This window comes from Acomys russatus, chromosome 14 (assembly GCF_903995435.1).
Source record: "Acomys russatus chromosome 14, mAcoRus1.1, whole genome shotgun sequence".
Taxonomy (NCBI): Eukaryota; Metazoa; Chordata; class Mammalia; order Rodentia; family Muridae; genus Acomys; species Acomys russatus.
In genome coordinates this window covers 44873295-44898451 of record NC_067150.1, presented here as the reverse complement: position 1 = coordinate 44898451, position 25157 = coordinate 44873295, and the positions used below count along the sequence as shown (strand labels likewise).

At 38.6% G+C, this 25157-nt stretch overlaps 1 protein-coding gene and 1 pseudogene across 1 annotated transcript in view; one reads left to right on the top strand and one right to left on the bottom strand.

The window, feature by feature from the left end:
* The window catches only part of Atm (ATM serine/threonine kinase), a 97672-nt gene that overhangs the window by 15882 nt on the left and 56633 nt on the right, over positions 1 to 25157 (top strand). The window contains exons 10-27 of the mRNA XM_051156467.1: positions 1694 to 2065; positions 2706 to 2900; positions 4307 to 4402; positions 5627 to 5852; positions 8998 to 9123; positions 10836 to 10961; positions 12463 to 12552; positions 13330 to 13501; positions 14245 to 14444; positions 15402 to 15484; positions 15577 to 15732; positions 16962 to 17037; positions 17133 to 17263; positions 18781 to 18901; positions 19968 to 20141; positions 21611 to 21780; positions 22806 to 23052; positions 24052 to 24167. Coding sequence (XP_051012424.1) covers positions 1694 to 2065; positions 2706 to 2900; positions 4307 to 4402; positions 5627 to 5852; positions 8998 to 9123; positions 10836 to 10961; positions 12463 to 12552; positions 13330 to 13501; positions 14245 to 14444; positions 15402 to 15484; positions 15577 to 15732; positions 16962 to 17037; positions 17133 to 17263; positions 18781 to 18901; positions 19968 to 20141; positions 21611 to 21780; positions 22806 to 23052; positions 24052 to 24167 — 2877 coding nt within the window. The remainder of the gene's footprint in view (positions 1 to 1693; positions 2066 to 2705; positions 2901 to 4306; positions 4403 to 5626; positions 5853 to 8997; positions 9124 to 10835; positions 10962 to 12462; positions 12553 to 13329; positions 13502 to 14244; positions 14445 to 15401; positions 15485 to 15576; positions 15733 to 16961; positions 17038 to 17132; positions 17264 to 18780; positions 18902 to 19967; positions 20142 to 21610; positions 21781 to 22805; positions 23053 to 24051; positions 24168 to 25157) is intronic.
* On the bottom strand, positions 6504 to 6981 carry LOC127198483 (U1 small nuclear ribonucleoprotein C-like; annotated as a pseudogene).

The following is a 25157-nucleotide window of genomic DNA, read 5'->3' as shown; positions in this document are numbered from 1 at the left end:
TGTGTGTTTGTGTGTGTATTTCATCACGTTGCTGGAATATTTATATGTAACTGAGTTGTGAGGAAAAGCTATGTAGAATTTGTTGCTGCTTAAGCTTAGTTTATTTTATGTAGTTGACAGTTCTACTTTGAATTCTTTTGTTTTAATTTCTTCTTTTCTCATGTAGTACATCCTGACTGACTGTAGTTTCCCCTCCCTCCCCTCCTCCCAGTTCCTCCTCTTCCCACCTCCCTCTCCCCCAGATCCTCTCCTCCTCTAGTTCCCATCAGAAAGAGCAGGCCTCCCAGAGGGAACCAAACAGAGCATAACAAGTTACAGCGTGACTGGCACACAGCCTCCTATCAAGGCTGAATGAGACAACCTAGTAGGAGGAAAGGGCCCCAAAAGCAGGCAAAAAAAAAAAAAAAAGTCAGAGGTCACTCCACCCCCCCTGTTAGGAGTCCCACAAGAACAGTAAATTACACGACTATAACTTGTGCAGAGGGCCCTAGCTCAGACCCATATAGACTCATTGATTGCCATTTCAGTCTCTCTGAGCCCCTTATAAGCATCCATGTGGTGTCCTTGACCCCTATGGCTCCCACAATCCTTTCCCAGTCTTCCCAGGGATCTATCCCTCCCCTCACCTAAGCTTCACCTGATGTTTGGCTGTGGGTTCTTTGCATCTGCTCCTGTCAGTTGCTGGACGAAGCCTCTCTGATGCTTAGGCTAGGCTCAGGTCTAGAGTGTAACAGTATCAGTAGGAGTCTTTCCATTGGCTTTTTTTTCCTGGTTTCTCTTCAGATTATATAAATCTTTCACCTTCTATTTTAGATTTTTTTTTTCCTGAGACAGAGTTTCTCTGTGTAGCCTTGCCTGTCCTGGACTCACTTTGTAGACCAGGCTGGCCTTGTACTCACAGCGATCCGCCTGCCTCTGCCTCCTGAGTGGTGGGATTAAAGGGGTGCGCCACTACTCCCCGGCTCTATTTCAGGTCCTTAAAGTGTCGTAATGTGTTTAGTTAAGAATTACTATCTGGGCGATACCAGCACTTAGGAGGCATAGGCAGGTGGATCTCAGAGTTCAAAGCCACCCATGACTACACAGAGAAACCCTGCCTCAGAAAACAAAAGAATTACTGAGTGGCTTTTATGTGTTGCAGTGAATAATACAGGCTTCCTTCCTGTTTTTGAGTAGCGTTCCTTGAGCAGTGGTCCTCAACCTTCCTAATGCTGCAACGCCTTAACCTCATGTAGTGATCCCCAACCATACGATTATTTTTGTTGCTATTTCTTAGTTCTGGTTTTGTAGTTGTTATGAATCATAATGTAAACCCTGAGACCCACAGGGTGAGAACTGCTGTCCTAGAGCAGTCATAGAACACTGTACTGAACAGTAAATTGGTGTCAGAGAACAAGTGTTTGAGTTTAGTTTACTAATATAGAATTTTTTGGTACCAAAGGATCAGACACAGTTGCTTTGAGGTTTTGTATAAAGATATAGCTAAGCAGAAGTTGTAATTCTTTCTTCTGTAATTGGCAGCAAGGCCTAGTAAATATCAACATTTACTTTATTTTGAAAGCACTATGGAAAAGAGTGAATATGGTGCTTTAGTTAGGGTGCTAAGGGATATTATTTGTATATTTGTTTTCTTTTAGGTTGTTAATGGGATTGAAAGATTTGGGATTAATCCTTTTTTTTTTTTCCCTTTCAGGCTACAGATTACAACTCGATTAATATCAAAGTATCCTTCCAGTTTACCTAACTGTGAGCTCTCTCCATTAATACTGATACTGTACCAGCTTTTACCTCAACAGCGGCGGGGAGAACGCACTCCATATGTGTTACGATGCCTTACGGAAGTTGCCTTATGTCAAGGAAAGAAGTCAAACCTAGAAAGTTCTCAAAAGTCAGATTTATTGAAACTGTGGATTAAAATTTGGTCTATTGCTTTTCGTGGTATAAATTCTGAACAAACACAAACTGAAAACTTTGGTTTACTTGGGGCCATTATTCAAGGTAGTTTAGTTGAACTCGACAGAGAATTCTGGAAGTTATTCACTGGCTCAGCCTGTAAACCTTCAAGGTAAGTTGCATTATATTTTATTTTACATAAGCACACTAGTGTATGTCCCTCATCATTTTCATAGTTTGTTACTTCAGCAAAAGATAAATTCTGTTTGGGGTGCTTTTGTTGTTTGGCTCACAATACTTAATGATACAGAGTCTTGTTAAGGCCACTTTAATTTTGGGGGGCAGATTGTTTTGATTTTTTTGAGCTAGGATCTTACTGTGTAGCCCTGTCTAGCCTGCACCTCTAGAATCAGCTGGCTTTGACTTTATAGAGATCTGTCTGCCTCAGCTTCCCGAGTGCTGGGATTAAAGATGTGAGTCCCCATGTCCTGCCTTTTTTTTTTTGTTTGTTTTTTTAAAGAAAAAAAATATGAAAAGAGAATAAAAAAAGATTACTTTCTTTACAAGATCATAAAATTGAAATCTCTTTTAACTGTTCAATATTCATGATCATTTTTGTAGTTTTGTATATTTTTATTAGACAAAAATTTTTAATCAAGAGTTTTCTCAAATGTAGTGTTCCTTTTATGACTTTGTTAACAAAATGTTCCTGGTGTTGCCCTGAGCATGACAGGCTCAGAAGTAAGCAGCACAGGCAAGGGTTTTGCCCTTCAGAGAGCTGTGTCTAACTGTTGTCTTGTATTTGTTTATAGCCCTTCAGTATGCTGTTTGACTTTGGCACTTAGCATCTGTGCAGTTCCAGATGCAGTAAAAATGGGAACAGAACAAAGTGTGTGTGAAGTAAATAGAAGTTTTTCTTTAAAGGAGTCAATAATGAGATGGCTCCTGTTCTACCAGTTAGAGGATGACTTAGAAGACAGCACAGAACTGCCTCCAATTCTCCAGAGGTAATTGTAGTTTGTTGTCTGGGCATGTTTGCTTTTTTAATGTCAGACAGCTTTATTTTATACTCATAATGAAGAATTTCCTGGAGTTATCTCTAAAATGTTAAAATCACTGTATCTTTATGCTGGATCATTTCTGGAATAAAAGGCTATCACACTACAGCATGGGAGATGTTCATGAAGGATAGATACATAATTCTTAAAAATTAACATTTATAAAAACTACTCATTTGTGGTATAGCGTGCAATATGTGGTACACACATACATTGTAAAATATAAGTCAGGGTTCACATATTATCTTCTCAAATAATTGTAATCTACTTATGAGAAACACATTGAAAACCATGACTTAAAAAAAGTACACAGCAAATTATCATTAGCACTCATCCCATTGTAGGGCACCAGAGTGTCTTTTCCTGTCAGAATTAATACTTGGCGCCTGTTCTTTTTTTCTTTTCTTCCCCCTTTTTGGCTGCTTCTTGTATATGTGTGTCTGTGTGTGTGTGTGTGTGTGTGTGTGTGTGTGTGTGGCTTTGCTTTTTTTTTTTTTTTTTGAGACATAGTCTTGCCATGTAACTCCAGTCTGGCTTGGAACTCGCTGTATAGACCAAGCTGGCCTGTTACAGGGATTCCCCTGCCTCTGCCTCCTGAGTGCTAAGATTAAAGGCATGTGCCACCATACCTGGTCTGTAGTGTTTCTTTGTGACCTTCTATAAATGATCCCCTTATCTCATCCTAGTCCTTAATCATGATGAGTATCTTCTGTGTGAAATTTGTTACATGAATGATGAGAAAACAAAGTAGAACTTAGGCCCTAGGATGGGCCCAGCTTACTGTTCCACTCTAGGATAAAACATAGTGCTTTTCCTTTACTTTATAATCTTTTATCCCAGAAATACTATTAGTGGAGAGGGTGATGGAAAAATGGAACAAACAATTAAAAGCGCTTGACTGCTCTTCTAGAAGACTAGGGTTTGATTCTTGGCACCTACATGGAAACATAATGGTCTATAACTCCAGTTTCATGGTATCTGACACCCTGTTCTGGCCTTTGTGGGCACTAGGCACACAAATGAAGCACAGACATTGATGCAGGCAAAACACCTATCAATACATACAGTAACAAAAATAATTAAACGGATCATTTGAAAAAAGAAATTCTAGTTTTAAAACCACATAAAACTTATTTTAATCAGCATTGGAAACTATCGTAGCATTGTTCCAACATCCTTAATAAATTCTACTATCAAATACTGAGTGATTCAGGATAGATAAAAGCATTTCTTAGTTTGGTATCTGAGTTTTTGGTATCATAATTTGTAGCTATGTTAAAAGATTTTTTTTTTTAAGATTAGTTTTTCTAATGGCATATGGTCATTTAAGTAAAGCTTTTCATTTTTCTTTTTAGTAATTTTCCTCATCTTACACTGGAAAAAATTCTTGTAAGTCTCACTATGAAAAACTCTAAAGCGGCAATGAAGTGTTTTCAAAGTGTACCAGAATGGTATGTATTATAAGAAAATATGTGATGTTTAAGACATAGTATTAATTAGAAAATAACTCTATCAGGGTGGGAGCTCATCTTGGTGGCCATTATGATATAAATTGGTCTGATCAAAGAAAAATATCACTGCAGTTTAACAGGGAGAGAAGTGTCTTATTGTGATTATAATTTATGTTCCGTAGCTTTAGATGATGCTACGGTTTTATTGACGTATATTATAACGTGTATAACACGTGTCAGCAGAAAAAAACTCAACAGTTAAGTTGGGATTTAACATAAAATTTATGTGACTCGAGATTTTAGAAGGGACCAATTGTTTAGTACGTTGAGTAAAATTTATTAGATTTAAAAATAGTCCAGTGAAGTGTCTCAGCTTGTTAAAGGCATTTTCAAACCTGATACTCGTGTTGAGTTCAGTCCCCGGGACTGACATGCTGGAAGGAAGAACTGACTCTGGTAAGTTTTCATTTGACTTCACAGGTACATCTGGTGCACGTGCGAGCGCACACACGCACGCACACGTATACACACACACACACACACACACACACACACACACACACAGAGAGACACAGACACCCACTCAATCCAGCCAGCTAAATGGATGGTGGAACAAAAGAAATACTAACGAGTGGTGGGTATAGTGATGTCCTGTGGTCCATACACCGGGGAGGCTGGAGCAAGACTATCATGAAGTCAGAAGGCTGAGACCATCCTGAGCAGTGTAACTAGAACCAATACTTAAAGCCGAGTTATAATTAAAGTAAGAATATCTAAACTTCTTTTTTAGTTGGTTGACTCAGATACTTAAGTTTGTCATTGTGACTGAGAATAACTCACTGATAGTCTCCATCCAGTGCCTGTCTCCAAGGCTTAAAGTGAAAGAAAAATCACTCATTTTGGAAATTAGAGATGAAAAGAAGACACTGTTTTGGTAATTACATTCACGTGGTTACTCTTAGTCTCTAAATATTTTTCTGAATTTGCCTTTGAAATTGTGGCTTATATATTTTTATGAGTAAAATTTGCTACCGAATAAAGAAATCTTCAATTTAGTTCTCTATAGAAGTCCAAAGAAGAAAAGGTTTTGACAAAATAACTCACAAATTGTATCAGCAGTCTTTGAATGGTGTAAATGCTTTCTTGATGTTTTAAATTGCACTATATTGCAAATAAGTTGAAACTCATTAGATCATGTTACTAATCAGAATCTCACTCTTGAAGTGAACAGCACTGCCAAGTTAGAGAGGAGCCTCCATTTTCAGAAGTAGAAGAACTGTTTCTTCAGACAACTTTTGACAACATGGATTTTTTAACCACCATGAAAGAATGTGATGTAGAAAAATTTCAATCTAGTGTTGGCTTTTCTGTTCACCAAAATCTCAAAGAGTCATTGGATCATTATCTTCTGGGATTATCAGAACAACTTCTAAATAATTACTCATCTGAGGTGAGATTTCCTTAGAAAATAATTGAGGTCTATCTTGAGCCTTTGTAGACACTTAGGAAGGAAACATGGGAACGTGAAAGCACGAAAGATGAGGAAAGCCTGGTTGTGAATAAAGTGGGGGCACACCCCAAAATAGGGAATGTTAGCATTGAGGAAGGAAAACAATAACTCTGAGAAACTTTGTTCCAGGAATTGTGTAGACAAAGAATTCTTTAGGGAGGTTAGTGGGATGTAGTGCTGGTGTGAGTCTAAATTCCATGATGGAAGGAGCGTAGAGATACAAAGGGAAGGAAAGCATAGTCACAGGAAAGAAAAATCAGTAGATCTGCTGCAGTAGCATTTGAAGTAAGTGGAATGGTTTTAAAAGCTATGAAATGGACTAGTCATTACCCGAGTTTTAGAAGTCAAGAAAGGTTTCTTTCTCTCTTTCTTTGTTTCTTTCTTTTTCAACTAAAACAACTGACAGTTTTATTTTCACATTTCACAATATAAGTGAAAACTGTACTTCTTTTTATACCACTTCTCCCCTCCAAAATTAGTCTGTTGTGAAGGGGGCAGCTTTCTTGTCATGCAGCTAGAAAACACTCAGGCTCAGCACCATGATCTCCTGGTGAAACAGAAATGCAAAACTGATAAAGAGCCTTTCTGCTCTTACCTGTCTGGCTGAGTCATGCCAGGGCAAGTGAGCGCCATTATAAGGCGAGCAGGAGGTCTCATCATGGAGACCCAGGCATCATGGGCATGTGGCCACCCATGGATGGTCTCATTCCAGGAGTAGGTCCCATGGACATCATCCCTGGAGGAGGAGGGCCCATCATTGGCATCACAGGAGGGCCTCCCAGGGTGGGGTGCAGGCATCATGCCAGGACGAGGAGGGCCTGGGAGACTGGGGGGAGGTGGGATCATGGCCCCTGCAGGAGGAGGAGGAGCAGAGAATGGAGCTGGAGGTATCTTGTTGAAATGCAGCAGGTGTTTTGTCAACTAGCCTATGGGCCTGCTCCTCTAGCCATTTCTGGTAGTAGGATTTCACATTCTCTTTGTGTTTCCTACCACTGCAACATGTCTTCCTCACAGACGGAGAAGCATGGATAGGATACCTATCACAGTAGCCACAATAAACCTTAGGCATGTTGCTCCGCAGGCCATTGGCTACCCAGTACCCCAAATGAAGATGTCTTTTATCTTTGTAACATCACAAATCCATGTATGTTAGTCTCTTGTAAAACACCATTTCTTTTTGTGTATGGTGTATTATCTGTTCTTCTCCATGTACTTAGATGGCCACATGTTACGTTTGTTGTGGAAACGTTATGTTCAGCCACACTAGTTTTCTTACCCTTTTTTTTTCTTTTTTTCTTGAGATGGGTTTCTCTGTGTAGCCATGAACTCAATTTGTAGACCAAGTTGGCCTCCATGTCACAGAGATCCACCTGCCTCTGCCTCCCCAAGTCCTAGGATTGCAGACATGCACCACTTGCCTGGCTTTAGTTTTTTTCACCTATTAGTTTCATAGTTTTGAGGGTAGTAGCATATACCTTTAATCCCAGCATTTGGAAGGCAGAGGCAAGTGGATCTCTGAGTTCAAGGCCAGTCTGGTCTAAAAGCTAGTTCTAGGACAGCTAGGAATATAAACAGAGAAACCATGTCTTGAAAAAACAACGCCAGGCATGGTGACACATACCTTTAATCCCAGTACTTGGAAGGCAGAGGCAGACAGGATCTTTATGAGTACAAGGCCATCCTGGTCTGCAAAGCGAGTTTAGGACAGCCAAGGCTACACAGAGAGACCTTGTCTCAAAAAACAAAGAAGCCAAACAACAACAAAAATTCATACTGTTTGTTTTTTCAATTTTAAGGACACCTTATTAGTATCTTATTTGTACCATGGATATTTATATGTTTATATATCTCAACCTTTACCATAATTTGGTTAAGGGGCATAATAATTTATTAATCTTTAGATCTTCCACAAAGTCTTGTGTTATATAAATGGCATAATTTTAAAAGCTTGTAAACTCCCAAAGGAGTGAAATAAGCAGCCTTGGAAAATGACCAAAAATCCAAGTGGAAGCATTGTGGATGTTCCTTTTGTCCTTGCCATTTCCTGATGGTCTCCTTTATCACGGCTGCAGCTGATTTTGTTCTAAAATAGTTTAGTTTTCTTCTTAAAATGTCATTTCCTATTGTAAGACCGGCACAAAACATGATCTTGTTTTTCGGTGTGATCTTTGAAGGTTCTTCTATAATCCTGTAAAGTTGTCTAACCAATGGGTACTAGCATAGCAAAAATGTTTTCTGTAATCTGGAGTCATAAAAAGCTTATTAATCAGTAAAGGCTCTTGTTCAGGAGTCTTTGTTTGTTTTTTCGAGACAGGGTTTCTCTGTGTAGCCTTGGCTGTCCTGGACTCGCTTTGTAGACCAGGCTGGCCTCAAACTCAACAATGATCGCCTGCCTCTGCCTCCCAAAAGCTGGAATTAAAGGCGTGTGCCACCACCGCCCTTCTTTTTTCTTTTTTCTTTTTTTTTATGAATCTAGTTTTCACTCAGATTCTAAGTCTTTTGTTTTCCCTTCAGTACTAGGAATCGCGCCTAGGGCCTGTGCTTGTTAGCACTGAGCCACAATGCCAGCTCTACTCATGTCCTGTGGCATTTATTTGCTTGCCAGGCTTTTGCTTTCCTTCTTCTTGTGTACTGTTCCCTCAGGAGGTGATAAGTTTGTCTGTCTTGCTGTTCTTGTTGTTGTTGTGTTGTGTTTTGCTTGTTTGAGACAGGTTTTCTCTCTGTAACAGCCCTCGCTGTACTGGAACTCAGGCTCAGTAGACCAGGCTGGCCTTGAACTCACAGAGATCCACCTATCCCTGCCTCTTATGTGCTAGGATTAAAGGCATGCAACCACCACTGCCTGGCACTCTTAACCTGTCTTTATGTGTAACTTAGGCCAATTTTTTTTTCTTTTGGAAATTGGTTATCATAACTCTACAGTGATCTTTGAACGGGTTTTAAAGGTTACGTAGAGTATTCCAGCTTTAATTCTGTTGAATTTTCATTTATATGTACAGGGACTTGCTTTTCTAGAGGTAATTCCAAAGTACACAGAATTATTTATATCTAATACTATATTTTTAAATTTATGATTTATTTTAAGATTACAAGTTCAGAAACACTTGTCCGGTGTTCAGGTCTTTTGGTGGGCGTTCTTGGCTGCTATTGTTACGTGGGTATAGTAACGGAAGACGAAGCATTTAAGTCAGAGTTATTCCAGAAGGCCAAGGTAGGAAAATTTATACTGATAACATTTTAGATGAATTTAAATGGATTGAATTCCTGGAAAGTTATGTAAAATAAATTTGTATATAAGTTGAATGTCCCTAATCTGGAAATCTGAAACAGTTTAGAACTGGAAAATCTTAGTTCCTGCACAACCGCAAAGGTGAAAATTTCCACATCTGCCCTCGTATGACAGGTCATAGTCAAAATGTAGACACGGGTTTACCATCAGACGTGTGTCAGATGCTGTGTTTAGCTTTTTGTTGCTGTGCTAAAGACCATGTCCAAAAGCAGTCTGAGGAGGAAGGCTTATTTGGCTGACACATCAGGATCATGGTCCATCATACAGGGCAGCCAGGGCAGGAACCTGGAGGTGGTAAGCAGAGGCCACAGGAGAGTGCTTATATTGCCTTGCTCCCCCAGGCTTGCTCACTTTGGTGTCTTGCCCCAGGACCTGCCCAGAGATGGCACTGTCCACAATAGGCTGGGCTCTTCTACAATCAAGAAAATGCCCCTACATGCTTGCCTGTTGACCAGTTTCTCAATTAAGGTTCCCTCTTGTCATATAACTCTAGCTTGTGTCAAGTTGACAAAAAAACTGAACAACAGAGTTGATGAAACAAATAGTGTGTTTTTAGACTTGTGATTTATCCCTCTATCCCAATGATACTTTGTTATGTATATGCAAATATTCCAAATTCTAAAACTTTTTTGTCTTGTGTATTTTAGATTAGAGATGCTCAGCATATACAGATGAACTTTTTTCTTTCACTTATACAGTCTAAAAGAAATACTGTTTCCTTCCTTAAAAATGTGAAATTACTATAAACCAATAATAAATAAATATGGCACATGATCTCATATCACAATATAGCCTCATTGGAATATGAATATTATTGTTACTACTACTAGTAGGTTCTACTACTATTTGAGATAGGATTCCTGCCTGTCCTGGAACTCACAGAGGTCTACCTGCCTCGACCTCCCAAGTTCTGGGATTAAAAGTGTATACTACCATGCCTGGCTATACACATTGATTTTTATTTGTATTCTTAAATTTTTTCCCCCAAAATGATCTGTAATGAAGAATTCTTGAATGGGTATATTAATCAAGTAGTTTCTAAGCTTGAAACTTTCTTCATCTTTTTTTCTTTGGTTGGTTTCTTTAAAGACGAGGTGTCTCTTGTAGTCCCGAATGTCCTAGAACACACTGTGTAGACCAGGCTGGCCTTGAATTCACAGAAATCCGCCTGGCTCTGCCTCCTGAATTCTGGAATTAAAGGCGTGTGCCACCACTGCCCAGACTAAAACTTTTTTCATCTCTTAATACTAGTATATCTGTGGAGAGTTTTTGTTGTCATTTTGTTTATTGACACAAGGTCTCACTGTAGAGTCCACCCTGGCCTGGAACTGAAGGCCCTGTCCCCTCTGAGCCTCTGCACACTGAGATTATAGGTATATTGCCACACAAAGCTGGGATTTGTTGCTTTCTTTTGGGGTGTGCACTTGTTGGTGTCAGGGTCTCAGCTTTTAGCCAAGGCTGACCTCTTGATCCTTCTGCACCAGTCTTTCCCAAGTGTCCGTGTCAGTCCCCACTACCAGTTTCATATTCACTTTGTAAATATATTTAATATCTGTTCTTAAATGAAATTTCAAAACAACAATACTAAGTTGTTATTTCAACTGCAATTTGTCTTTTTCTTCAATTCTAAATAGTCTCTAATGCAGTGTGCAGGAGAAAGCATCTCTCTGTTTAAAAACAAGACAAATGAAGAATCTAGAATTGCTTCATTGAGAAATGTGATACATCTGTGTACCAGTTGCTTGTGTAGAGATACCAAGGTAAGAGTGTCGTCTTGGTAGTATAGTGTATTCATGGGACATATTATTGAGTGCTGTTGAGCTTTTGGTCCATTTATAAGTTTATATGCTGGTCTGAAATTAAATTGAAGAGAATATTGGTTTCTCATGAGACAATTTCATAACTTCATCTTATTTTTATATATACACACATATATACACACACAGTTGAGTCTTGTATTGCTAGCATACTTTTTTTATTTTAATTTTATTAATTTATTCAGATTACATCTCAGTTGTTATCCCATTACTTGTATCCTCCCGTTCCTCCCTCCCTCCCCGCTTTCACCCTATTCCCCTCCCCTAGGTCTATGACTGAGGAGGACCTCCTCCCCCACTATATGGTTATAGGCTATCCAGTTTCATTTTGGTAGCCTGTTTATTCTTTCTTTGAGTGCCATCAGGCCTCCTCACCAAGGGGAGGTGGTCAAATATGGAGCACGAAAGTTCATGTCAGAATCAGTCCCCGCTCTTCACATAACTGTGGAGAATGTCCTGTCCATTGGGTAGATCAGAGTAGGGGTTTGATGTTTGCCACTTGTATTATCCTTGGTTAGTGCAATAGTTTAAGCAGTCCCCCCTGGGCCCCGATCCACCTATCATGATGTTCTTCTTGTAGGTTTCTAGGGCCCCCTGGGTCCTTCTATTTCCCCATCTCCTACATTTCTCTTACCTAGAGTCTCAGTAGGATGTCCTCACATCTATCCCACTCTCCTGGTAAGTGAAGACTTTCGTGGACATGCCTTTTGGGCTAGTGCCCAATTGCTAGCACACTTTCATTAATTTCATTGTTAACAAGTATGTGATTTTTCATAATAACTATGCCACAAGCCATGAATGGTACATACATCCTGGGATGTAGCTCATTCTGTAGAGTGCCAACAAAGATATATGACACTAGTACAAATGTTACTTTCTCTTACCCATATCATCTTAGGTAACATTTGATAGAAAAAGTCCTACTGTGTGCAATTGTTTTGCTTTTGTACAGGCTTGTTAGGGTAGCTAATTCATGCTAGAGTGTTGCCAATTATAGGAACAGTCTTTGAAAGCTAGTACACAGCAACTTAATCTTTATAACATATGGTTTTGTTTTCTAATATCTTTCCTGTATTTTATATGAGTGTCGAAGGCATGAAATCAAAGACTACACCTCATAGTTAATTTCTTTTTTGCTTAGAATCAATAGCTAGTACTTTAATGATACATAAACACAAAAACATTTACTTTATTTCTTTTTCCTTAAGAAAAGAGGCTAGCCTGTAGTTACTGTTCTGCTTACTTCTTAGTTTACCACCCTCTTGAAATGGACTCAGTAAGTCCTGTCCTTAACAAAGAAAGATGGTTGTGTATCCTGACGTATAACTTGGCCTCAGTTCTGAACTCTTCATCTACATTTCATTCAAGGTAGAGAAAATAGTATCACAAAAATCTACATATTTGTTTTATTTTTTAATTGCTTGTATCTTTGTTTAAATTACAGCACAATCCAAACAAGATTGCATCTGTTTTTTTCTTACGATTATTAACATCAAAACTTATGAATGACATTGCAGATATTTGTAAAAGTTTAGTAAGTATGAGTCCTTTTTTTAACTAATAAGCTTTATTGATTCTGAAGTGCTTGTTCAACATATGTGAACTTTAGTGAGCATGTTTGTTTGCTTCTTTTAAGATAAGATCTTAGTTGTGTTGCCCAGGATGGCCTTGAACTCTAGGCCCAAGTGGTTCATTTGTTTTGTCATCCAAAGAGGTGGGATTACAGGCATGGCCTCTGCGTCCAGCTTTAAAGTTGCTTTTGATGGATATTGTTATTGTCCTACAGAATAGTCTTAATAATTGATACTTTTTCTATGCTTTTATCAATTTCTGCTGTTAACTTTTAAGAATTTTATTAAATGTTGCAAAGTATAGTTCTATATGTTTGTAGGGGTACAGAGTGGTGTTTGAATGTTTAAATATAATACAGAATGACTGCGGGACTTCTTTTTCATTACATTTATTTATTCTCTCTCTCTCTCTCTCTCTCTCTCTCTCTCTCTCTCTCTCTCTCTCTCTGTGTGTGTGTTTGTGTGTGTGTATGTATGTATGAGACAGTATGTGTCAGAGTGCACATGTAGAAGTCAGAACAATTTTTGGAGTTTTTTCCAGGCGCTTACCTCAGGTAATCAGGCCTGGCAGCAAGTGCTTTATCTCATGAACCACCTTGCTGGCTCGTGATAATTTTTATTTTTAAAGGTTTGTTATTATCTAAATAGATTCCAGTTTATATGTCCACTTCCCTATAAAGTGATAGATTAGCGTGCTTTTGAAAGAAGCTGATAGCAGCATCTTTGTTTCTCCTCTAAAGGCATCCTGTATGAAAAAGCCATTTGATTATGGAGAAGTGCATTCAGTGAAAGATGATACTGATGAGAACCTAATGGAGGCACAGGGCCCGTCATCTGCAGGTCTATTCGGTGGTTACCCGGCTAGTACTGTGAGTGACGCAAATGATCCTGGAGAGAACCAGAATACTATCGGTAAGTGTTTACTGCTTGGAGTTTCTTTTACCATTTATATTAATTTGACCCCATAAGGGGCCTCATTGAAAGGAACTTTAATGGTAAATTCACTTCCCCTAGGTTTAGTCTACTTGCATAGTTTTTTTCTATACATTTAAGACTCTTCTTCCCTCCCCACCTGCCACCTCCCAACCCCCACCCCCCCCCCCCCAACCCCCAACCCCCACCCCCAGAGACAGAGTTTAACTCTGAATCCCTGTCCTGGAACTCACTCCATAGACCAGACTGACCTACAAACTCAAAAAGATCCGTCTGCCTCTGCCTCCCAAGTACTGAGGTTAATAGTGTGTGCCATCATGCCCAGGCACATATTGTTTTCATTATTTTTTGTGTTCGTGTGCGTTAATGTGGGCACGGGTGGAGATTAGAGCACAGTGTTGCAGGGATTGGTTCTCTTCTTCACCTGGGGACTGTGGTTTCTTGGTTTCAAACTGTGTTGTCAGCCATGTGCAAGGGCTCTTTCTTGCTGAGCCAACTTCACTGTCCCTCCTTACTACACATTTTAAATTACTGTCATTTAAAAATCAAATTTATTAGTTTCTTATTTTATTCTTCATGGAAGAATTAAAAATAGCTGTTTTTTTTTTTTTTTTTAACTAAATGATAGATTATTTGGATTTTGGAAACCTGGAAAGATGTTTGCGGTCATATCTGTCTGCTGTGCACCTTTCCTAGTGTTAATAAACGCCTTTTATTTTTAGGTGCCATGAATCCTTTAGCTGCTGACTACTTGTCGAAGCAAGATCTTCTTCTTTTAGACATGCTTAGGTTTTTATGTCTGTGTGTAACTGCATCTCAGAGCAATACTGTATCTTTTAGAGGAGCTGATATTAGAAGAAAATTGTTAATGCTGCTTGATTCTAGCACACTGGATCTTACTAAGCCCCTCCACCTGCATGTGGTGAGTCAAGTGGATTGAAGAAGCTTTTTGGTTTTTGTCTGGTTTTGCCATTTAAATGTAATGGTTGGATATGTGAGAGTAGGACAGTAATTTTGAAGGATAAAAATAACTTTTGAAAGATAAATGTAGGACTAATCATTATAGATAGGTAGGTAGATAGATAAATAGTGTGTGTGTGTGTGTGTGTGTGTGTGTGTGTGTGTGTGTGTGTGTGTTTCCAAGACCGGGTTGAACAGTTTCAGTGAATAAATGGGGTGAGAGATACTTGCTGTTGTGCCTAGATTTCTCATTGTTTCTTTTAACATACTGTGAAAACAATCGAAGGGAATGCTGACGCATTAATTTTGAGTATTACTTGTAATTCTTTTGAATTATTATTGACTGGACAAGAAACATCTTCTTTGAGACAGGCTCAGTCATAACTACCATTATAAATGCTCACTTACAGAACAGCTCTTTGTGTGTGTGTGGTAACACATAGTCACAAAATGGCTAAGTAGGTAGCTTAGGATATTTTTCTTCTCAATTAATCTTTGCTTCCCAGAATCCAGTAATTTTTCATCATTGAACTTACCATAGCAGATGTTATTGTGGGAGTGTAGAGACAGTGTAGTCTCAGATTCTCTATCTTTTAGCTGTGGGAGTGACAGTAATGATCTTTTATTGATTCCAGCAGTAGAGGTTAGTGTTTAGCCCTTAGTTACCTGGCCAGATGGTTGACTTAGGGAGAGTATATATTTTCCATGGCATACGGTCAGGAATTTTGGACCATTTAAGTTATGGTTGTTGTGCTGAGTTTTGAATCTAGTATTTGATTGTAAAGATATTTTTAATTATTTTTATTATATGCTGTGTTCATAAATTGACAGCCATGTGCATGTTTAATTTTGTTTATATATGCTTTTAAAAGTAAATGGTTTGTGGGTAAAGCTGGCTTTTTTTCCCCCCACCATGTAGTACTTAGTGCTTCTGAAGGATCTCCCTGGAAAAGAGCGTTCATTGCCAGTGGAAGATGTTGCTGAACTTCTGAAACCATTATCGTAAGAAGTGAAAGCCATGTGCTATGCTCACTTTAAATTATAAACTAACTGCCGTGTTCTTGTAAGCTTATAGCAAACTTTTTCTCCCACAGCCTTGTATGTTCTCTGCATCGTCGTGACCAAGATGTTTGTGAGGCGATTTTAAGCAACGTTCTTCATATAGTGACAAACCTAGGCCAGGGCATTGTGGACACCGAGAGCTCAAGAAATGCTCAAGGACAGTTTCTGACGGTGATTGGAGCATTTTGGTAGGTTAAGTCTCCATCTCTAGTTGTTTTTCTATCTCTGGATGCAGATGTAAACTCTGTACAGTAGTGATTTTCTTTCAGATTATCTTGTGTAGCATTTTGAATCTTTTAACAGTAACATACGTAGTCTGTCTTCCTTTTCTTAGTTTAGTGTGCATGTTTGTGTGAACATTCCCTTGTATGAGTGTGGTTACACGTGTGTCGCTGCACTCCCGTAACAATGAATGAAGAGCTTTGGGGGTCAGCCCTCATTTTGTACCTATTTGCTGCTGCATATACCAGGCTGCCAGGTCCACACGTTCCTCCGCTTTCTGCTTCACATCTTGCTGTAGGTGTGCTGAGGTCACATGGGTGCTGCTGCGTGTTACGTTGCATGAGTTCTAGAGGTCCATTCTGTGGCTTGTCACAATTACATGGCAAGTACTTTTTCCGTTGAGCCATTTCCCCAGCTCTGTCTTCCATTCCATAATTGAAAAGCTACATATTTTGTATATATTATTTTTATTTTCTAAAGTGTTTTGTATATGGCCCTGTAAATTTTAAATCACATAACAACTTGACATGGATGTTGCATAAAAAAAGCACGACAATCCTAAACCAATTGAATTGTTGGTCATCCAAATGAATCAGCTGGCTTTGTCACTGTTTATTTCACTCATCGTCTCACATGAACATTTTAACATCTTTCTAACATTTTATTTATGTTATGGGGAAATCCATGCGCACATGCCATGGTGCACATGTACAGGTCAGAGGTCAACTAGTGAAAGTCAGCTTTTCTTCTACCATGTGGGTCCCAGGCATTGAACTCAGGCCCGGCAGGTGCCTTTACCCACTGAGTCATCTCGCTGGCCCAACAATAACATATTTGATACTTATAGAAGATCTCATACATGTAACTTACATACCTCATTCTGTTTGATTAATAAGGACTTCTCTAAGTAAATCTATGTTATAATGACCAAAACTTAAAGGATATTTTGTTTACCTTTAGTTTGCTATAGCATGGGTACCCAAAGTGTGTCAGTTTCAAGACACAAAACAAATGAATATTTTTAAGTTAGCTCGAATTTTAGGGAATATAAATATACTGATATTTTCTATATAATGTGAATTAATTTAAGACAATTTTGGAAATAACTTGTGATAACGTTAATATCCATTGATTTCTTTTTTTGTCTTTGCTTTGTTTGAATAATTATTACATTGAAAATCTTATGTAATTTCAGGCATCTAACAAAGGAGAAGAAATGTATATTCTCTGTAAGAATGGCATTAGTCAAGTGTCTTCAAGCTCTGCTTGAGGTGAGTCACTCCATGTTACAAGAAAGAATTGGGATGATTAAAGCTGCCTTTATTTCTGCATTTTGTATTTACCCTTAATTATTATTTTATTATAGGCTGATCCATACTGCAAATGGGCGATTCTTAATGTAAAGGGACAAGACTTTCCCGTAAATGAAGTATTTCCACAATTTCTTGCCGATGAGCATCATCAAGTTCGGATGTTGGCTGCAGGGTCAGTCAGCAGGTAATGCTGAGGTCTCAGGAAGCGCTTGGAGTGCTGCTGGCAGCACAGCATCTCCACAGGCTGTGATGTTAACAGCAACTTACACTTAATCAGTACACACATGGGCCTGGGATTTATGTTTTCTCTTTAATCTGACAGTTCTGTCACTTAGATAACATTGTTTTCTGCAATGTACAAGTGAAAATGCTGGCTTTGAGAGGTAATTTGCTTAGTGCTATGGAGCTAATAAGCCATTGAATTGAGTTGAGATGTGTCTGGTGTACTTTAGGAGGTGTAGAATATTTGGATGTTACCATGGCTTCATGTGAGTCAATAAGATAGTAATTTCCTCATTTCATAAGATGTTGTTTTTTAAGCTAAAATAACATTTGGCTGTGGTGGGTGTTCATTGACAATTGGGGAAATAAATGAATGTGTTTACGAAAGAAATCATGTGCTGCTTTAAAACCATCAAAGCTGGAAAATACATGTTATTCAGACCTAAGTGACCAGTAAAAGAAGGCCACCATAATGAAATTGTCTTAGTAGTCACATGCTGTATGACAGTGATTCTCAACCTGTGGGTCACGACCCTGTGAGGGTTGCCTAAGACCATCGGAAAACAGATATTTACATTATTACAATTCATAATGTAGCAAAATTATAGTTATGAAGTAGTTGCAAAAATAATTTTATGATTGGGCTTTACCACAACCTGAGGAAGTGTATTAAAGGAGTAGGCAGCATCTGGAAGGTTGAAGACCACTGTTCCGTGATTTTAGAACTAATATTTCCAAACATTGAATCTGTGACAGTGGTATTTCCATGAACCAGGCGTTGTCTCATTCTTCGTTTGTTTTAGTAAGAAATTAGTGCATTGTCAAGATTGCTAATGGTTCTTTGTGGGAGTTCAAATCGCTGCTCTGTAGTGGTATCATGGGAGGCAATCCTAATTTAAAAAAAAAATATTAAGAAAGTAAGTAGGATTTGTTTGTGGTTTGTTTGGTCTCTGATTTGTCAAGACATTTAATGTTGGACTATTTCAAGAGAAGCTAGCAAAACAAAGGAATCAGAAATAACATAAAATTTTTATTTTAAATATCAAGGACAAAATTTTTTACAGAGGTGCCTTAAATATGGATATTATATCAGGCACTGATAACCTTTCTCCACATAAAATATAGTGTAAACTGAACATTGAAGCACTAAGTTACTCACCTTTGGGGTGATTCACTGTTAGATTGGCAGAGACATTTGTGGACTCTTGTGATTAGTGTTTGGTAAGAGGACAGTGAATCTTTCTGACAGCGTGAGCTGAATGTTCCAATCTGACCAGTAGTCATCTTCTTTTCTTACAGGAGAAATAGGCTTATAGTTTAAGGACCTTAACATTGAGAAGATGGTCTGAACTGCTAAAGTAGCCTTTCAAAGGAAGAACTGGTGTACTTACCTCATGGAGGGCTTTACTTTGTTCTCTTCTATACTTTGATATGTAGGGTTGAAATAAATTGATTTTTTTTGTTTGTTTGTTTTTAAAGATTATTTCAGGATATGAATCAAGGAGATTCCTCCAGATGCTTGAAAGCACTTCCTTCGACGTTTCAGCAAGCAGCTTTTAAAAATGCATACAGGAAAGCAGAGGCAGGAATAAGAGAAGTGGTAATTCTGCTAACATGTACATGCTAATACTCAGACATGTGGTCTGTCTGTGTTATATTTCTTTAGCTCACTTGAGATGAGAATTTGCACTTAGTAGTTTACACTATAAAGCTGGTCTAAGTCATCTGTATGGACTAAATAAAATTTTTCTGAATGAAAAATTATAGGTCAGAATGAGTCAGATAATAGCAACTACTTTTGCTTTAACTTACCTGGTATTTTTGTGAGGATGGTCTTTAATGGGTATTTAATATACAGAAGAGATTAAAAGAGCTTGTTTAGTTTAAGAAATCTTTAAGAAATAAAAACCCAGAACACCAAAAAGTGCTCTGTATGGTGGTGTGTGCCTATGACCTTACTTTACTATTCAAGGACTGAGTTAGATTTGGATTGTAGAGTGAGTCCAGCTAGTACAAGAATCAGATAGGGGCTCCAGTGGTTCTTAGTTAAAGTGCAGGCTGCACTCCCAGAGGACCAGAGTTTGATTCCCAGCACCCAGGTGGCAGCTCACAACCATCTGTAGTTCCAGTCCCTGGGTATCTATCTCTGCAGGCACTGTGCATAGACATACATGCAGGCAAAACACCACACACATAAGAATAAATTTTTAAAATGGAGATGGGTGCCTGTTGGGGATTTTTAGAATGTGATTGATCATTAAACTGAAAACATGTCATTCTGCTTGCAAGACTTTCTTATTTCTTTGATGATATAGATGCAGTGTTTTTTTTTAAAAGAAGGAAACACTAAAGATGTCTTAATAGAAGTCCTCTTAGGAATAACACCTTGTAGTGGAAAAGCTATTAATACTTCTTGTTCTTTAAACCACTTAATGCCTTGCGAAAATCGTTTTCCTTTGGTAATTGTTTCCATTAAATCTTAGAAATGGCAGCTTTTCTTAACTATAGAAAAGCTTATTTCTCCAGTCTTTCCTTGTAGCTCATTACTATAGGATTTAAACATTGCAGGCTACTTAGAGGTTAGAGAATACTTGGATTTGAGCTTGCTTGCTTGTTTTACCATTTAAGATATTTATGCCATTATTCTTACAATTTTTTTTTTTAAGTTATGTGATACTCAGAACCCCGATCTTCTGGATGAGATTTATAACAGAAAATCTGTCTTACTCATGATGATAGCTGTGGTCTTGCACTGTAGCCCTATCTGTGAAAAACAGGCTTTGTTTGCCTTGTGTAAATCTGTGAAGGAAAATGGATTAGAACCTCACCTTGTGAAAAAGGTATGATGAGTACTTTCATGTTGTTTGCATGTGGCATTTGACACTTAGAAACAGTTATTTTTAGACTTGGAATCTTAAAAAAAAAAAAAAGCTTAATGGGGGTGTGTGGTGGTGTGCATGCTCGCATGCTCTTGCACTTTACACTGCTGGGGCTTGGACTCAGCACCTTTACTGAGTAAGTAAGCGCCGTACTACTGAGCTATACCCCCATCCACAGCCAAACTAATACTTCTGTAAGTGATATATGAATTTGTATCCCGTGTGTCTTAATACTCAGTCAGTTTAAGAACATTTGATAACGCACTCGCTGAAGCTAAGCAGAAGTGAGTGGTCTTTCTCTACACAGACTATATTCTCTGGAACAGGGTTTATTGAGGGAAACACTTGGAGATGTTAGGATGGTTTTGCCTCAGGGATTGTGCAGCAGCACATTGGAATTTAACAAGCCCCGAAAACAAAGATGAGGGCAGTGTGGCTTTTAGGTTACATTTAGAAAAGAGGCCTGGGCTCAAATCACTGCAACCATGTCATCCCATTTTTACATAATGTGGCGGCCCTCCCTGTTCTTCCATTCTAAGTTCATAACCTCTGCAAGTTCCTGTTGGAGGTTTTAATGGGAGTGTGGACTGATAGCAACTAACTTTGTACCAGCATGAGGTCCATGGAGCTTTATTGTAGGCCAATCTGCAAGGAATGGTCTTAAATGAGTTAGCCTTTTACCAATTGGTATTAAAAGTATTTTATTATACTGCCTGATTATTCCAGTGATGTTGCATGATATTTGATCACACTGTGAACTCTGAGATTGTGATGTGGCTCAGCCCTAGCACACACCTTTAAACCCAAGAGTTTTCTGTTTATTATAAACAAGTAGTTGTGATGTTGTTCAGCCCTAGCTAATCAAAGAGCTTTCTGTGAATAGGAGCTAAATAAAGCCAACCATCAGCAGAACAAGCAACCAATTGACAGGGAGTGAACATAAAGCAAACAGGGAAGAGGGGCGTTGGGCTGAAGGGAATTTAAGACAGTGTGGAGACGAGAAAGCTGTTTCCCTGTGAGGTGTCTGGCCGAGTAGGAAGGTCAGGTGGGCTTCCCCCAGCATCTGGTTCCTGAGTCTTCATTAGTAAAGTCAAACGATGAGGATTATGTGTTTTGAGATTTTTAAAAGTTTGGATGTCCGGCTAATAATAATTTTTCCTTTGACTTTCCTTTGAGATATCATCAGCTGTATAAAATTATGCTATTATTTATTTAATGTTTATTATTCATTTTCTATGTGTTGGATGCTATGCCAGTTATATTAAATACATTTTCCATTTTCTCATTTATTATCCTTGTGTCATTTATTGATGAAGAAATGAAGGTAGAAAATTATTGGGTAACTTATAAAGTTCTATTTTAAATATTAACAAGGACCAATATGTTGATTGTTCTTATTTTCGTAAACGTTATGTTTTTCTTTTGTGCAGGTTTTAGAGAAAGTCTCTGAATCGTTTGGATGCAGATGTTTAGAAGACTTCATGGCTTCTCATCTGGATTACCTGGTTATGGAATGGCTGAACCTTCAAGATACTGAATACAACTTAGCTTCTTTTCCTTTTATTTTACTAAACTATAAAAGTGTTGAGGATTTTTATAGGTAGGTTTATCTCTGTGTGTGCAATAGTGTTTGAAAACCTCTCCTCCCACCTTTCGCATCCCTAATTTCATTTAGGAAGTAGCCTGGTTAAAAAAAAAAAAAAAAAGACCGATTAAGAATGTATCAAAGGATGTACTTAAATTAGGATTGCTAGAAGCAATATTAGTAATCAATTGTGTATTTCTGAGTAAGCCGTGCAGTACCTTATGCATCTTGGTTTACACATGAATATCTTCCCTTTGGAAAATTATCAAAGATTAATTACTAGTGGCAATTGTTTCCTGCTTGACTTTTTTTCCTATTGCTTGTTAGGAGATTATTTAATCATTATTTCTATCAGATATCAAAGCTTATTGCAATGATTTTGTGGGGATTGAGATGTAGCTCAGTTGGTACAGTGGATGCCATGTGTGTACTCAGTAGAGTGGATGCTCTGTGCATACTCAGTTGGTATGGTGCATGCTGTGTGTGTACTCGGTACAATGCATGCCGTGTGTGTACAAAGTTGGTACAGTGCATGCTGTGTATGTACTCAGTTGATACAGTGCATGTCATGTGTGTAGCTCAGTTGGTACAGTACATGCTGTGGGTGTACACAGTTGGTATAGTCCATGCTGTGCATGTTCAGAGTTCTGGATTCAGCACTAACTATATACACCAGACACTGGGGCACACTTGTAATCCCAGCACTCTGATGGTAGGTAGATGCAGGGAGTTGAGTAGTTCAAGGTCATTTTCATCTACTTAGGGAGTTCAGTGCCAGCCTGTACTACAGAAGACCCTGTATCCAGGTGGTTGAAGGGGCTTCAGAGGTACCAGGCATGTAAGGAAGTATATAGACATATGTTCAGGCAAAACCCCTATATTCATAAAAGTTTGAATAGATAAAAAAAATTAAAAGTGTAAAAAGTATGTAAAGACCTCAAGTGATGTCTTAAACACTGTTAAAGCATTTTGTTAATTTTGATGTGAAATTTTACTTTGAAAAATTTTATAACCTAAATTTTAAATTTCTACCTTTTCAGATCTTGTTACAAGATTTTGATTCCACACTTGGTGATTAGAAGCCATTTTGATGAGGTGAAGTCCATGGCTAATCGGATTCAGAAGAGCTGGAGGAGTCTGCTGACAGAATGCTTCCCGAAGATTCTTGTGCACATCCTTCCTTACTTCGCCTACGAGGGCACAGGAGACAGCGGCATGGCACAGAGGAGAGAGACTGCCACCCAGGTCTATGACACACTCAAGAGAGAAGACTTACTAGGAAAACAGGTACAGCTTCAGTCTTTGTCTGACTTTATCTACATAAAAGACGTACACTTCGAAGGTTAGTGTTATTGGGCTTGGGGACATGACTTGGTAAAGTGCTGCTTAAGTTGGACAATGTGAGTTCATATCCCTGCATTCACATAAAATCTGCACTTGACTAGCAGCTCACACATATAAGCCCAGAGGCAGGGATCTTGGATGCTTGCTGGGAATTCTAGAGAACTTCTGCCCTTTGTCAGGCTACCTATAGCAGGAGCAGATTGGTGAGAAATCTACCTCAGAGGACTCATCTTAATGACTACTGATGAAAAGTGGTGCTGTCTGCAGATTTGGGCATTATTATCCGGTATCAGAATAGAAGGCACCTAGGGGATTATTGCCAGTCACAAAGATTTTTTTTTTTCTTTTTTAACAGTTAAGATCTTTACAGAGTTAGTGAATGGATACGAGATAAAATGCGGGGCTGGAGAGATGGCTCAGCCGTTAAAAGGCTAGGCTCACAACCAAAAATATAAAAAATGCAAATCAAGGAACAGCACAGGTTATGGAAAATTGTTCTCTGGAGAACTTCCAGTTTAAGGAATTTAATGCTAAATGTAAAGTCAATTAAAATTCTATAAAGTAAGCCAGGTGGGGTTGCACACACCTGTAATCTCAATATTGAGGGAGGCAGAGGCAGGCGGATCGCTGTGAGTTCCAGGACAGCCTGGTCTACAAAGTGAGTCCAGGACAGCAAAGGCTACATAGAGAGACCCAGTCTTGAAAAACAACAACAAATCTGTAAAATAGAAAGGTAAGGAGGATTGGTTGGTTATAATTTTGCTCTGCTCATCTCAGTCTATTGATTGGCTATGCAGAAGAAAGCATAGAGGTTTTCATTGCAGAACTTGGGCTTGATTATCTTTTATTTAATTTTTTTAAATTAATACATACCCTTTGTGCTGTTGTGAAAGTCACAGATAATAAAAGTCTTTAATATATTTTAATTTTGTGTTTTTACAGATTGATCAAATATTCATTAGTAATTTACCAGAGATTGTGGTGGAGTTGCTTATGACGTTACATGAAACAGCTGATTCTGATGCCAGTCAAAGCACTGCACTCTGTGATTTTTCAGGGTATGCCATTTCATACTTAGAGCGCTAGTGTCTCCTTAGTCACCTGCCTCCTTCACTGCAGCCTTCCTACTAGAGTTGCTCTTTCTAGCTGACTTTTTTGGGGAAACTGCTTTCCGCTCTTTCTGTGGTACTTAAGCATTGAGCCACCAAATGCCTTTTGACTTTTTCTTTGTGTTTTATTATTGGTTCTCTTCTTAGCCACGCCTTCTTTCTCTGTCTTCTTTTCTTTATGGTATTCCTTACTGTCCAGTTTAATTTAGATGTGGAGTCAGTTGGTTGTATATGAATATTAAAGTGATTTTTTAAAAAAGCTTGTTTGTAAGCTACTTGAAATTTCTTAGTTTTAAAAAGATTTAAAAAGATTTTGTTTGTGTGTCTGTGCATCATGTGCATGCAGTGGCTGTGGAGGCCACAAGGGGGCATTAGAGCTCCCCTCCAGTCACCAACACCCAGCCCTGAAACTGGAGTTACAGTTGTAGTTGTGAGCCACCATGTGTGTGCTAGGAGTTGAACCTGGGCCCTCTGCAAAAGCATCCTGTGCTCCTAACTGCTGAGCTGTCTCTCCAGTCCCCAAAGTATTTTGTTTGGATTTTGTTTTTGTAAGAAAGGGTTTTGCTATGTAGCTCTGCTGACTTGGATTTCACTTTGTAGACCAGGCTGGCCTCAAACTCAAGATCTGCCTGCTTCTTCCTCCTCAGTGCTGGGATTGAAGGCGTGCACCACTGTGCCCTGCTGAAAATACTCAACTTTTAAATATGCTAACTATGTTAAGTATATAAATTAGTAGTTTTACTGGGAAAATGCTTAGACTTTATAATTGTATTTTTAATAATGTTACTGCTACTCTAATGCATCACCCGGCTTAAGAGACTGTTGGTCTTGAAATACACTGACTGGTATAGTCGTAAATCAGACCTGAAGGCAAGTAATCCAAGGCCCAACTCTAGGGCTTCCCTTAACTTCATAAAAGTTTACAGAAACCAATTAAAC